The sequence below is a fragment of the Mytilus galloprovincialis genome, chromosome 11 (assembly GCF_965363235.1).
Source record: "Mytilus galloprovincialis chromosome 11, xbMytGall1.hap1.1, whole genome shotgun sequence".
In the NCBI taxonomy this organism is placed as follows: domain Eukaryota; kingdom Metazoa; phylum Mollusca; class Bivalvia; order Mytilida; family Mytilidae; genus Mytilus; species Mytilus galloprovincialis.
Genome location: NC_134848.1, coordinates 47,341,678 through 47,357,290, shown reverse-complemented (window position 1 = coordinate 47,357,290; position 15,613 = coordinate 47,341,678). Strand labels below are relative to the sequence as shown.

At 31.2% G+C, this 15,613-nt stretch overlaps 1 protein-coding gene across 2 annotated transcripts in view; it reads left to right on the top strand.

Annotated features, from left to right (window-relative positions):
- The window catches only part of LOC143052281 (galanin receptor type 2-like), a 36,925-nt gene extending 24,147 nt beyond the window's left edge, over nucleotides 1-12,778 (top strand). For both annotated transcript variants that reach the window (XM_076225285.1, XM_076225286.1), the window contains exons 3-5: nucleotides 7,473-7,608; nucleotides 8,856-9,088; nucleotides 10,739-12,778. In XM_076225285.1, coding sequence (XP_076081400.1) covers nucleotides 7,473-7,608; nucleotides 8,856-9,088; nucleotides 10,739-11,188 — 819 coding nt within the window. In that variant the 3' untranslated portion in view covers nucleotides 11,189-12,778. The remainder of the gene's footprint in view (nucleotides 1-7,472; nucleotides 7,609-8,855; nucleotides 9,089-10,738) is intronic.
- The last annotated feature ends 2,835 nt before the right edge of the window (nucleotides 12,779-15,613 follow it).

The window sequence follows — 15,613 nt, the reverse complement described above, 5'->3', positions numbered from 1 at the left end:
CCGCTCGTCTTCCTTGTGTATAGCCTAATAGTTGAAGTTGTTGTAATGTGTATCTCAACTATAACTGAAAAAAACCTTTATGAATGCTCTTCTACATTGTTCCACTTTGTAATTTATTTGACCATTTTTTGAATATGTAAAATGTAACTGTCTCCAGTGTATAAATACCGTATTACACGAGATTTGGTGGTTGACTATAATGATAATTAAATAATATGAAGGCATACTTATTCCTTCTTTTCACATGAGTTGCAAAAAAAGATGTGTTCTTACTATGTGACTTTGTAAGGTTTCAGAGGAGATGCGGCACTATGAAATGAGTCCTCCTTTAGTAGTATAAATACAAGCTACACTATTTATCCTGTAATCAGCTTACTATTGCACAAATAACAGGTACACAAATAAAAACATGCTTAATTTTCTACGAAACATGAGAAACGCTTCATATTTACCGACTATGTACATATATTGTATATACATAGATACAAACACATATCGTAAAAAAGTGAGACACTAATTCTTACGAGTCTGTTAACACTCCAGAGATCTCGCTATTTTTTATATGTTTGTATTGATGTTAGTATTTCTCTGTAAATGTTTCTATATTTCTGATGTATTCAGGATGTTCTTATTGTTAGCGTTGCGTACAAAATTGTATTTGAAACACCAATGAGCTCGTTAGTCTGATTTGATGTATCTTACGTACACCAAGGTACTAGGACTAATGTAAAGGATAGATTTCAATAGTTAAGATGAGAGGCTTCAAGGAATGTGTGCTTAATATCTTATGGTAAAGTACGATGAACAGGATAAATACAGGATATTAAATTACGTTTAATGACATCTTGGTGTAAATTCCAGTGACAATCTCCTCCTTAAATAAAACATGTGTCAATATTAAATAATCGCTCTGATTATAAAGGTGATTTCACATTGATGCTTAGAATAAAAACAACTGTCAATATTTTGATTTACTATGCATTTGTGTGAAACCAAAACGAGACAAAATCCCCATAGACTTTTTTAATACAGCATTGTTTTCAATTAGATGAATGATATTCATTTGATAAATGATATCTTTAATGTCATCAATTAGATCTGACATTAAAAAAATGTGGTTTATTTACATGATGAAAAAATACCTTGATTATCATCATCTGGAATTGTGTAATTGTTGAAAATAAATGGGTTAACATGAATAGTAGTCGAATTTCAAATGTAGTCATGGTCATTTGGGATTTGTCGACTTTTATTATACGTCATAGCATATCTCTTTGCAGTCATTGTTATTATTAATGAAATGGACAAAAGATAAAAAAAATTAAACCTGTATCAGTTCGAAACATTGCGAAATTGTAGTAAGAAAAAAACATTAAATAAATAATTGAAGCTTTTGATTTATTAGTATATGCAATTTTATACGCAACATTGATATTAAAAAATGATTTTTTTCTTTTCTTCAAAGTATTGTATTGCTTGCGCTAGTACGTCCACTACTTTCGATATAACATGTACATGCATAACAGAATTACAACATTAAAACACCATTAAGTACATAAGGAAGATTGACAATGTGAAAACTCTTCACAAGAAACAACATGACGTAGCAGTTAGCATCTACATGTATGTGTCAACGTACGGCCTTCAACGAGCATATCGGCAATATCGCATAGCAACTTTGAAGGCTCTGAAATCACACATGTGAACAAAGTCGCTCTTAATAAACCATAACGACTTAATTTGTTTACAGGATATATTTTCTGTAAGTGTATATTTGTAAATATATAATAAATAATAGTTGCGATAATTTGTCAACATATAAGATAACTTTTATAAAGATTACTATACAAGCTCCTACTAACGTGATCTAAGTCTGCATCACAAAAGAATGGCAATTGCAAATTTTAACATTTTTATATCTTGTTTATGACCCGAAGTACGGAAATATACAATTTTATACATTTTGATGTTTTAATATGAAATTTTAATCTGTAATATTAAATTCAATATAAAAAATAGTAACATCACGTTTTCGCATTCATAATAAATGGCTGAAGCTTATGAAATGCATTATGCATGATTATGTTAAAACATAATAATTTTTGCTCTGATTATTGAATAAACTAATGATCTTAATCTTTCATGATAGATATACAGCGTTTAAAATTAGCATTGATTGCATTTCTTATAATTTAATTCTAAATTCCATTTTAAACCGTAGAAAACCATTAAAAAACGTTGATGACGTCATGGTCACATGACTAAATTATGTCTATGGGCTGATAACAAAATAACGTCAGCCAATCAGAAGACGCGTTACGTCCAAAATTAAATTATTAAAGCATAACATATTGGATGTTGTTTTTTTTTAAAGATTGTTAAAAGGCAGCTTTCTGAAATCACTACAAATTGCTTGCTGAATGTTTTTGTTTGGTATATTTGCTATTTGTCGTCGCCATCAATACGTCTCGAGGAATACATCTCAATAGGTCTGCATTTGCCAGTCATCACCATTTATAAGTGAATTTAATCATCCAAGCTTCAAAACAGTAGCAACATAATGTATAACCTTTAATTTATGCAAAATAGAAGACAAATAACATCATTCTAAATTTAAAGATTTGAAATTTAAATATACAAATTTTGAAGGGTGGAGATATAAGTATGCAAAATGTTTTATACAGACTTTATACATAATTTTAATCATGAACTGAATTTGAACACAAACATAGAAAATACAACTTCCTATTTAATTATCAATTAAGAATGTGAGTTAAAAACGTAGAATAAACGTCAATAAAGAAGCTACACATCAGCAGGTACATACTTGAAACGAGGATTTAAAAGATAATTTCAAGCATTGTGTATGCTTGACAAATACCATTCTTATAAAAGTATCGTTTAAAATTGATTTTTGTTAATACAATGTACTCTTGTGCTCATTTCATTGTACCAGCCCAGGCAGTCATTGGGTGCTCGTTTTATTTGACATAAAATAAGTACTATTCCCCAGCGTAAGGATTTCACATGAATTATTTAATGTCACGACTAAATGATTAATGCGCATAGTTATATATAGCTTTCAATAGCTGTCTTTCATTTTATTTCATTGGCAGATTTGACATAGATTATGAAATGTTAGTTTATACTTGAGTTAGGTTATATCATATCCTGGATTTAATTGTTTATGCAAATGATTTCGACAGAAGTTCTAATTTACCAAGATTTCTCTTTGACTCTTATCTGCTATCATGAGCATGATGAGATGACGTCTAAGTTAGGAACTCGTGCATATCTAATGATGAAACCTGTTCCTGGAATGCTTGCATATACATGTACATGTATATAATACCGGGAGATATTATAGAGAAAAACATGTATTTAGGTATATGCTGTTTAATTAGATTACAACTTCTGAAATATAACTATGGGAATATATATTTATGTGGTATGATTGCCTTTGAGACAAATATCTACTTGAGACCAATTGTTGAGGATGTACGCAACAATAAGACACATGTACGACAATACACAAAACCCAAGCATGCTTAACTCTTACACCATTTAAATGAGATAACCAACGAAACCAATTGTTTTATTGTAGGAAAAACAAAAACTAACGACTTATCGAAGAATAATAGCAAGATTATTTCAAAATGCACGTGATCATTAACATCTTTCCAATATCTGTTTATCCTTCTGGAGTACATAAGATCTCCTCCGGGTATGGTCGGGTGCGTGTTGCGTAATGTCTATGCTGTGTTAAGCATATTTTCGTTTTTCGTTTTGAAAACTGACACTATCAGTTTGTTTTCGATTGATAAATTCAATTATTCCTTTTTTATTCTTTCGCCTCTTTTTCACTCCAAATTGCTTGGGAGAACATGTAACAGCATCACTACTCTAACTCTACACAGGATTTCGTCACCACAGATAGTCTAGTTAAGATAGGATTGCTGGCGCCAAATTCCATACGTCAGTGAACATGTATTTACCCTGAATGCAATTGCATAAAATTGTATAACATTGTATCAAATTAACATTTGTGGAATTTCATTTCAAACAAAGTGATATTGATGGTTAATCAACACAGCGAAATGGAACATATTAAACCTACTGAAAGCATAGTGAAAAAAATGTAATTACTTTAAAGTAGATAATTGTTATTGATATAAAGTGGTTACAATTGATAAGTCTCAATAACAGTCTATAGTACACAGAAATAGTTAGATTCATTGATGATTAAGTGTGCGTGGGGAGTTATACAATAACGGTTTTGTTGATTTTCTTATCTTTTGTCTTCAAAACCAATTATTATGGAGACGACAAATAGCATCACGTCGTTTTAGTTGATAACTTATCTTTCGTTTTTGACGCCAATGATTTTAGTATTAACGATGAGTAGTTCGTGCAAAGTAAAACATCAGTATTTATGTTGACTTCTTATTGACCTTCATTACCAAAGTTTGTCTAACCTGAATTATTATACACTTGCTATTTGGTTATCAACTAATTTAATTACAGAATAAAACTAAGAGTTTAAAGAATATTTTGTGCTGAATTTTAATCTAAATTTTGACACGTCCTGTCAGAGAGCTAAAACAAGATATTACTTATTTAATCAAATATCAAAATTCCCTTTCTTTCTTTTTTATCCAGTTACACCCTTTGTGAAAGATAGGTTAGGTTGTGCAATATATGATTCTGTTTTATTGCGTAACTGCAATTTCTTGAATATGATGTAAGATCATTTCATGTTAGTTTAATCTCCAGTGGAAAATATTGCATGCATCTTCAAAACACCACAATAGATATGTTAATTTGGTTTGTCAAAACTGGTTTAACGGAATAAAAATTGGATATGAGGGCATTTTTGATTTGGTAAAGAAAAAGTGTTTCTGCAAAAGGTCATATATAATATGTCAAAGAAATGTCACACTTGTAAAAATAACGGAAGATGTGGCATTGTTACAAATGGGACAACTTTTAACAAAATGACACAGTTAATTGAAACAGCCATCAACAATTAGTAAAATCCACAATGCATAGGTATAAAAGGACCCGAAATGACAAATGTACAATTATTCAAACAAAAACACTTACAACCTGATTTGTGTCCAAAATAATGAACGAAAAACCAAATATGATATACAATAACAACCGACAACCACTGAATAACAAGCTCTTGACCTTCCACAGGCACACAAAGAATGTCAGGGGTTAAACTGATTTTAAAGCGCCAATCCTCCACTTTAACCTGTAACAGTAGTGGTACAGTACAACATAAAAACAAACTATTAAAATCAAGGAAAATTGCCTAACTTCAAATCAAATGGATAAATAGCAGATATATATCTTAAAACAAATACAGAGTGGACGTTGCAGGGTACTAACATTTCCACAACAAAAAGACACGAAGTACAGAAAGCAAGTTCAAAGCCAATAACAACCAATAAAAACAGATCATGCATCATAGACTGAACCACTGTTCATAGTGCAGAGAGAACGGTAATATCCCTACAAGAAGAATCGTATATAAGTTACCTACCCCTTTCGATCAAAAAAAAAGCCTCGTGTGCAAACACCAAACAATGCCAAGAGCACCACAACCCTTCCTTTGCTATTATGATAGATCTGAACCACACCAAACTCTTCGGATATATACACACTACATAACCCTATCGATAACGATATGTATGTATTTGATATCAATAAATTCTAAATGCGGGGTTAACCGAAAATTGTAAAAATATACTAATTTTAAGACGGAGAGGGTAAATATATTGTACTAAACAGGGTTGCCCATTTTAAATCTGGTGGATAGTTTTCTAATTGGCAATCATTCCAGTTATTTTTTATTGAAGGGGCATACGCTATCAAATTCATGTTTTCTAATTCTCATATTTGATTTTTGGCATACCAAAACGTATACATGTATCCAAGTTATGAAAAGTCTAAAATAAACATAGGCAATGAAATAAATATGTTTCAGCATTTTATGTGCAGTATATTTTAGTGTAGAAGCCATCTAATTAACAATCGAGGGTACCTCTGAAGACCGCCGATGGTCATCATGGTCATATAACATAATATAAACATAAATATATAGAGCTAATGAATTCGTGCAATTAAATTTGTCTAGGTCTGATTGATTTCATATTATAGATTTTAGAGATATGCTAATCATTGGTTTTAACATGTATAAGAACGAGTTTTTGTGGATCAAATCAGTCAATCCGTTCACTTTCAATGTCTACATTCGTTTCCATTTAATAATTGAACACGACTCATTCATGCATAACACATCTTAAGTTAAGGGGTTAAATTGAAGATGACTTTTAAATACGGATTCAATCAGGTCAAATTTTTAAGTTGCAAGTGAATAATTCATCCCTAATATTTTAGCTTATTTTGACAAAAATAACCATACTTGCCTGTAAAAGCGAATTTTTATTTCATTACTGCACATTTTTTGGAATAATTAAACATAAAAAATCAGACTAGCGCTAAATTGATTTTTATATCTTGCAGCTTTAAGTGATAGAATATGGTTTATAATGATTTGTCGGACGATGCCAATGAAAATGTCTCGAAATGCTTTAGCGAGAAATTATATGATATAAACTTAATATACTTGGTAAATTAAACTGGTCAGAACCGGTATAAATGCCCACATTTAATTAGAGAAAGTATCATATCTTAGTGAAATACGTCATTTTTGAAGATCTTACACTGGTTAACATACACACGCAACCATTACGTTCGTGCTTATACTCGTTAATATCAGCTGTTGAAAATACTTATTTTATCATCTCTTTTTCCTGTGAATTTTAAATTTCAATGGCTTTTAATGTTTCCTGTTCAAATTTTTAATACTGAAATTTTATTTGAAGTCACTAATTTTATGGATGAAAATGTTTTAGAACTTGGATAATAAATATCAATCAATCATAAAAAAACGCTATTGAAAGAATTGAAAGGCTTTTAAAATAACGAAATTTGTACTTTTCAACAATTATTACATCTAGTTATGCATTATAAAAGCAGCATGAGGTTTTATCAACAACTGTTTAAATCAAAGCTATAATAATTTACTTGATTTAACGTGTTTAAACTCGCTATTTTCATTTTATCTATTTCACCTTTTAATCAAATTTCTCATTGATACGTTGATAACGTGTTCATAAATGCTAAGCAGACAAAATATAAAGTAAGCGATCACCAATCATAGTCTTGCTATTGCTTCAACTTTTCAGAAGCAGTACTGTATCCTGTTCTGTGTGTGCGATATGACAATGTTCGTAATATAATTTGTAGAAAAATCAAATGTTAAATTTTCTTATTCCTTTGAATAAAGGCGTAAATGCAATTTATAAAATGTTCTTTTACAGGTACTCTCCACGTGTTTAACTTTGTCAGCCATGACAGTGGACCGAACACATTAACTCAACTGTTTTTGCTTTTCCTTTCAGGTGACTCTTCATGCCACGTGTTTAACTTTGTCAGCCATGACAGTGGACCGATATCATGCCATTGTTAATCCCATAGATTCCATGAACTGGCGGTCAACAAAGACGGCTTCGGCGATCAGTCTAGCAGTATGGGCAGGTGACTTGACAATCTAGCAAATGTATTATAATTAATTTAACAGATATATTTTCAAAATTGGTTTCTCAAGTATCGAACATGCTTCTGTTTCGTGGCTTTTTCTCTCTCACGACACATTTTTTCGACGCTGATAAAAATGAAAACAAATATACCTTTGAAATGCATGCAAGAACGAAAATTTTTTTTACTTTTTTTTTTTGGAAATTTATCCTTTTCCTCATTTACAATAGTAATAAACAAAAGTTTTCAATTTCTTTCTCAACCCACATCCAAATTTGGAATGCAAAAAAAGGTCGACAACCCTTAAAAGGACAAATAAAATCTTTGAATCACAAATATTATAACCCTGTAGAAAAAAATACAGTCACATTTACTAAAAACTTTCATAACTGTCAGTAATAAATATATTTAAATATGGGGGACATTGAAGACTAGAATTACTACATATTCGAAAAATGTAAGAAAATTGGAAGACGTAAAAAAGTCAAATTAATATCAAGATATTCAATATGATTATTCCACAGTAGTAACAACAGTTAAGTTATTTAAAATATGTGGACATTTAATTCATAGTGTTATTGGCTCGCTCGTGATGATTTCGTTAGAATGCTTTAAAGTCTTCACACATCGGAACACATTCCAGAGAAATGGGCAAATGTCGAAGTCATTAAACGTGTTTATTTTGTCGTTGGTATCAACTTACAAATATAATAGTTAGCGCATACAGCTGTTTAACTTATACTTACATATTAAGTTAGCTATAAAACCATGTTCATTCCACCTTTTTCTACACCAGAAAATGCCTGTGACAAGTCAGGAATATGTAAAAACAAAAACCATAAGCATCAGTATATACATAAGCATAAACATAAGCAAAAGCAAAATTCATTCTTAAACATGGATAAAATTCCAAGTTTTATGATTCAACAAAAAAATGCTAAACCTTATAATATGTCTTAATGAGTGTGTGATTTTCTGATGACAAAGTGCATTTAATATAGACGACTTTAAACTTCTTGCATTTTCCTGTACATTTCTAGAACCACAAAGTTCTTGTTATAGCCTCACCAGTAGAACATGTAGAAGTCGATTGTTTCATGTCGTTATTTATGCAGCCGGCGTAACTCTTTAATAAAAAGCAAGCATTTGTCAATGCAGAGAGACCATTGTCGCATTCAACAAAAACACACTTAAAAATGATATATTGCTAAACATTACATTCAAACATGTGTATAATTATTTTTTAGTATCGCTATCAATTTGCTGTCCATATTTGATCTACACTAAAGTAACTGAAGTTGGAAAATTTGATGACATAGATTGCATTCCACAATGGCCGTCATTAGAATTTGATAAAGCCGTAACATTAGTTGTTGTCTTGACAACATTTGTGTTGCCGCTTACAGCCATAATAATCTGTTATGCCTGTATTTTGTTTCATTTATGGAGTGGAGCAAACAGGAAAAACAACCGACTTGAGGTATGGTATACAAATATGTATGTACAGCGATTTTTTTTAACAAAAAGATGCTGTCTACAATATGCAAAGCAAAAAAGAAATCAATTTAGATAATAGCGAAACATAAGATGAAACAAGAACGGGATGCAATTTACACTTTATTAACTTGAAAGGTAATTAGTGCTTGACTACTCGTACATGTAGTATCGTGTCGACTTCCAACCAACATTAATCATCAGTCAAAATTTATACACGAAGAGGTTAATCTTATATATTTCGTCTGAAGTCCAAAAAAGTAATACATTTTGAATGTATACTACTGCTATAAAATAAAATTGAGAATAGAAATGGGGAATGTGTCAAGGGGCAACAATCCGACCATAGAACAGACAACAGCAGAATGTCACCAACAGTATAAAAGTGTCTATAGAATAAAAGAATACTTAGTCTACCGTCTTCATGATGAAACTTTAAGGTTATAGTACTGTTGATTCGGTAACCTTTAACGTGAGCATAACTATTCATGGAAATTTAGTAATTTTAATTACAACTATGTGCTAATAAAATATCGTATATGTTATTGAATAAGGTATTCCAATCGAACGCAATTGATTGTTGTCTGTTTAACGTCCAGTGGCTAATATGTCATGCATATGTAAAACGCGAATACATAATAAACTTAAATGGTAGGTTCTGTGTAGTAGCGGGATGAAGATAAATGTTAGATTGTTAGATACATCTCCGAACAAAGAGTAAATGGAAAGGGACAACATTAATTAGATCTTAAAACAGGCCATTAATGAAAACCTTTCAAGATGGAAGCAATATTGACCCTTTGACATATAGCATGAATCAAAATTCATTGCGGTCGGGCCACGCTTTGCATTTTTACATTCTCCACAGGCAACGGAAGTGACTTTTGGGAGTCTTACCTCTCAACGTAGAAACAGAACAATACATATTCGCGTTTTAATTATGTAACCAAAGCAAAGAGTAGATTAATGCATATAATTTTAACACGCTGAAATATCTAGTACTCATCACGGATCGAGTCCGACTGCTTGAGTATTAAAAATATTAAATACTATAATACATGTAAATAATTATGTTCAAACCTTTTATAAAAAATATGACCGTACGAATAGGATAAACATTATTAGGAAAATCTTCTTTCGGACTTAAATAATAGTTTCTCAAACTCCGAACTCAATATTGTAAAATCGTACGTAACAATTTACGTATCACCAGCTCAGTAGTCAACACTTCGGTGTTGACATGAATATCAATTATGTGATCATTTTTATAAATTTCCTGATACAAAACTTTGAGTTTTTCGAAAAACTAAGGATTTTCTTGTCCCAGGAATAGATTACCTTAGCCGTATTTGGCACAACTTTTTGAAATTTTGGATCCTCTATGCTCTTCAACTTTGTATTGTTGGCTTTATAACTATTTTTATATGAGCGACACTGATGAGTCTTATGTTGACGAAACGCGCGTCTGGCGTACTAAATTAAAATCCTGGTACTTTTGATAACTATTTTTTCTTGTTTGATCTTTTATTACATTCTTATACTTTAACCCGACTTGAATCTTTGTTTGATACCCAAAAATATTCTGGCTGCATATACCACTGATTGAAATAAGTCTAACTTAAATTTTATTTTTCAGAGAGAAAACAGTGCTCTTTCAGTTAAAAATGACAAGGCAGAAAGGCAAGTTCGGAGAAAAAGACGAGTTACCCGGATGGTAGCAATTGTTGTCTTTCTGTTTGCTATATGTTGGTTACCTATTCATATACTTGCCATTTGTATAAAGTTTGACCCGAAATTTCCGAAAACAGACTCAATGCACTATTTTAAACTATTTGCTCACACACTATCTTACGCCAACTCTTGTGTAAACCCATTTGTGTATGCTTTTATAAATGAAGGATTTAGAAAAGCTATTATACGACGATCACCTAAATTATATCAATTGTGTAGTTGTTTATTGCGATCACCGATTGCGCAAGAAACGGATACAAGTATGGTAGATAAAGCCGTAGAAGCCAAACCCGGAATGGACGTGCATTCCGAATGTAGTACAGCTACACAGACTACGGCGTGTATATTTCATTAATCAAATATTAGTTTGGACATTTAAAAGGATGAAGAGGAATTATGTGAACCTAAAATAACATTCATAACTCATATTTCTCTCTTTTACATGACGTCTGAAAGGAATAATGATGATTTAATGAATGTTTATATAAGACGATGTCAGAATTGTTTACGTCACGTTCTGATTTCAGATTTATTCAACCAAGACTCCGTGAGAAAAATGACAATATATATGTAACTATGACAACAGCATATAACATTCTAGAAAGGCTCTAAGATTGAATAAATATTAACTGTGATTTGCCTCAAAATTTTACAAAAAAACCAAAATCAGACAATTGTGTCTATTCTTATATTTTCATAAACAAATTCTGCAACAAATCTGCCAATAATTATACCTTCTTCTGTTACTTCAAAATTATTCGAATGAAATTGTGCAAAATCCTTTTCGAGTGATAAATATTTAAACAGTTTATTTGTTTTCGCAAAAAGTTTCCTGAACGGTAGTATATAATTCAATGAGGTACCATCTACTCAAATAAGATTTTATCCGTTATGAATAAACTAAAAATAAACACACATAGATGTACTGTCAAACTTCTGTAAGATTGTCGTTTACTGCAGCAGCAGTGTAATGAATATGTTAAGTGATATTTGGAATGGAAAAAAAGAGTAGGAAGAACTATGTTTTCACAAAGGAGGCAGTGTCAGTAAAGGTTCATGATTGTATTGCATCGCTACTCGGAGCAAATACGTTCGAGCCATATAACAGAGAAACTTAACTATTGTATCGATATATATATTATATACCTCTTATTTTTTTCATATTTGAGTTACTGCCTCATTGACGTTCACCAGATACCTTAAATTATTGAAATTAAATGTTTTGTTTCAATTGCGTTTGTAATGTTTAGTTACGCATATGGTCTTGCAATACTCAGGAAAAAGCTTGATATTCATGGCCAATCCATACAGTGTTTTAGCTGTTTCATATAATTATATTCACATGTGATGGCTACTAAACTAGTCAATATTTCTTTTAGATGTTTATTATAATTTTTTTTAAATGTGGTTTAACTTTCAATGCTTCTGTATAAAGGTGAATAAAAAAAGAGAACATTATTACAACGACATCCTGGTTTCGAAGCCATCTTGATTGAACTATATATAATGCTAATGACCCATAGAACACTTGTCTTTTGACTAAATGATGATGGTGATGTTTAATAACTTTAACTGACTAAACACCCCTCGAATGGTCTTTTGACAGAAATTACCAATTTGTTATTCGTATACTTAAGTTGGCTTGTTGTAGAAAAATGAAACTTGTAAAAAGTACATAAACAGTTCTTTAAATATAAGTCAGATCTTTTTTTATCAAGATTTAACAAAAAGAAAGAAAGCTTTACATATTAACTTAAATGATGATGGAACTGACGATGAGTCGGACATTACATATCTTAAAGACACGTACGAAGTCCAGAAATACTGTAATAGCAGTCCGAATCGTATTAGATAACCAAAATAGAAACGTTAGATGTTAGACATAGATATTTCTCTTTATATTTGTATTTTATTTCAAAGCTAATAAAATCAAATTTCAATTCAACTGTGTCACTTTATTGGTATATATATGTATCCATTGTTCTAAATGTAGTCAATGATTGATACATTTTAGGATTATGTAAACAAGTAAAATCACAAAAAAACTTAACTCCGAGGAAAATTCAAAGCGGAAAGTCTCTAATGAAATGGCAACATCAAAAAATCAAACACATGAAACGAATGGATAACAGCTGACATATTCCTGACTTCTTACAGGCATGCAAGAATAAGAAGATGTGGTAGGAATTCCAAACAGACACCTCTCCATAAGAAACCAAGTGACATAGATTTAGATTACTCTACGGTATTCAACAATGAGCAAAACCAATAACGCATAGTCAGTTATAAAAGGTACACCTTACGTACAAATGCTAACCAATTCAAACGAGAAAATGTAACAGCCGGATGATTGCACGAAATAATTAACAAAAACCAATATGGATATTCAGCAAAAAACTGAATTGCATGCGCCTGGATTGGGACAGACACATACATAACGTCAATTATGAATCACTTCATAGCTATGGGAACATGTTGTTTGAGTGCTATCTAAGTCACAATTTCCAAAAGTAAACCATCATAGGTCAAAGTACTGTCTTGAATACGGAGCCTTGGCATTCATATATCGGGAGAGATAATGTCAATACTCATTCTTGATTAGTGGTAAATGCCATTTAGGGAATATTTCCCACGACCTCTTTTATTAACACTCCTTAGGTAGTTTGACCTATGATGGTTTACTTTTTCCTCTGAGTTCAGTATTTTTGTGATTTTACTTTGTTCGATCACGCAACTACAAAACCATAGAAGACATATAGACAGAAAAAAGATACAATGATACTTAGCCCAAATGCCATTTTTAGATAAGTTCAACTATACAAGGAAAGAAAACAGTGATCGCAGTTGCTACGAAGTCCCTAGGTCTACCCCTCAAATAACAAAGAGCTTTAAATGATCGGTGGAGAGGTTGGTAGTTTATGAAGCTGACAACCAAATAATAACTACCAATACAGAATAGCAACACCATGAGTTTTAATTCGACGTGTACACATAACACGACCTCTTTATATCATGTCTTTATTGATAAGTTTTCCACATTAATTTTGTTCAACTTTTGCGAAACTGCAATCCCGGTGTCTTATCTTTGCGTCCGACATACCATTTGTGTACTTACATGAACAACAAATGAGATAACACATGTAAAGCATGATCTTATTCTATACTATTCCTTCATCCCCTGGATTCACCGGGTTTGATAATATTCGTCTTGCTAAGTGATTATTTTCGATGTTGTGTTCCGTAAACTGTTGTTTATCTTAAAGTCGTTGTTTTTGTTTTGTTTTGTCGTTGTACTATGGTCTTGTCATTCGTTTTAGAACACTGAGTTTCATTTTCTCTGGTACATTTTGTCTCCCCATAGTTCATATCAGAAAAGGAAGCACTTCAGGGCTGACGTAGGTCCAAATGTTGCATTTATAAATCCAAAACAGTATTGATCCTCTATTTACATCTATATTATGCTAGAAAATCGCATTACTACGATGTCTTGACGAGATATTAAATAATAAACCGTACACTTGGAAACCTTATACGCCATTATCATGTTATAATCTCTAATTATAGCAATAACTAGCGATGTATTTACTTATGTTTTCTTTTAACTTGATTCCTAATTTAAACATATTATGTTAAAGTTATCTGTACTAAACAGTTGAAAGATGTCAGACAGATAATGCAACATTTCGCCAAACTTATTTATATTTTTTTCTTGAAATTATCTTCAGGTTTTTTTAAAGATGCTAGTCTAGGTAACATAGTTATAAAACTAGTACTTTTGATTAGTATATTTTAAGAGAGATCAACAATCAATATTGAGGGCACAATATACAAAATACACAAACAGATTATGTAATAAGACATTCAATGCAATAAGATTAGGTAAAAACCACGAGTATTATCTTTCAAATCCCAAAATGATATAAAATTTACCAGTAAGGCTAGTATGATGTGCATTTCTTGATCATGTGTTGTTCAAAGATGTTTGTATTGATTGTACATCAACTTTTTATGAGATTTAGGGTGTTGCGTTTTGGAGTGGTATGTTGTAAAAGTTTCTATTTTCAAATTTAACCTCTGTTTACCTTTTTTTTTGTAATTGTTTCATTTGCGTATCTGAAATGCCCACTTGTTTTCATTACATGAGAAGGATGTTGGAGCTTCTGTCTATAATAAATGACAAAAGGTTATCGTATCAATTTCAAAATATATATATATTGCGTAAGCATGCGGTCCTACATTATTGCCACATAGAAATGAAGTTCACAATCAGGAAACTGCAATTATCTCCAATGTCTTAGAAGTTTTTCTTTTTACAGACCCATGGTAAATTTATAAATGTGAGTCAGACTTTATCTGGTTCGATAGGATAGATGATTTCAACATGGTCGCCAAATTTGAATCATTTATTGAAAGAACATCACATATATTGCGGAAAGTAAAGTTAACTTCTTTTCTTTCTAACTAAGAAGTTTTTGAATAGAGTCAACATGCATTTATCAGATGACCAACTTTTTCAAAATATATATTAAGCGAATCAAATCGTCATTCGAACAAATTATTCTTTATCAAACTGTAGATGTTAGAACGATTAACCTCCTACATATTGTATAGAATTATAGAATTAAGAAAGTATGAAACAACAGTAGTATACCGATATGCAAAACTCATAAACTCCTTTTCAATACACCTTATCGCTATTTGTCCACCATTACTGGATATCACACAGGTTCCCGTATAAAAAATTGAAAAAAAACAAACAAACTCTAATTTTTGTTAAGGA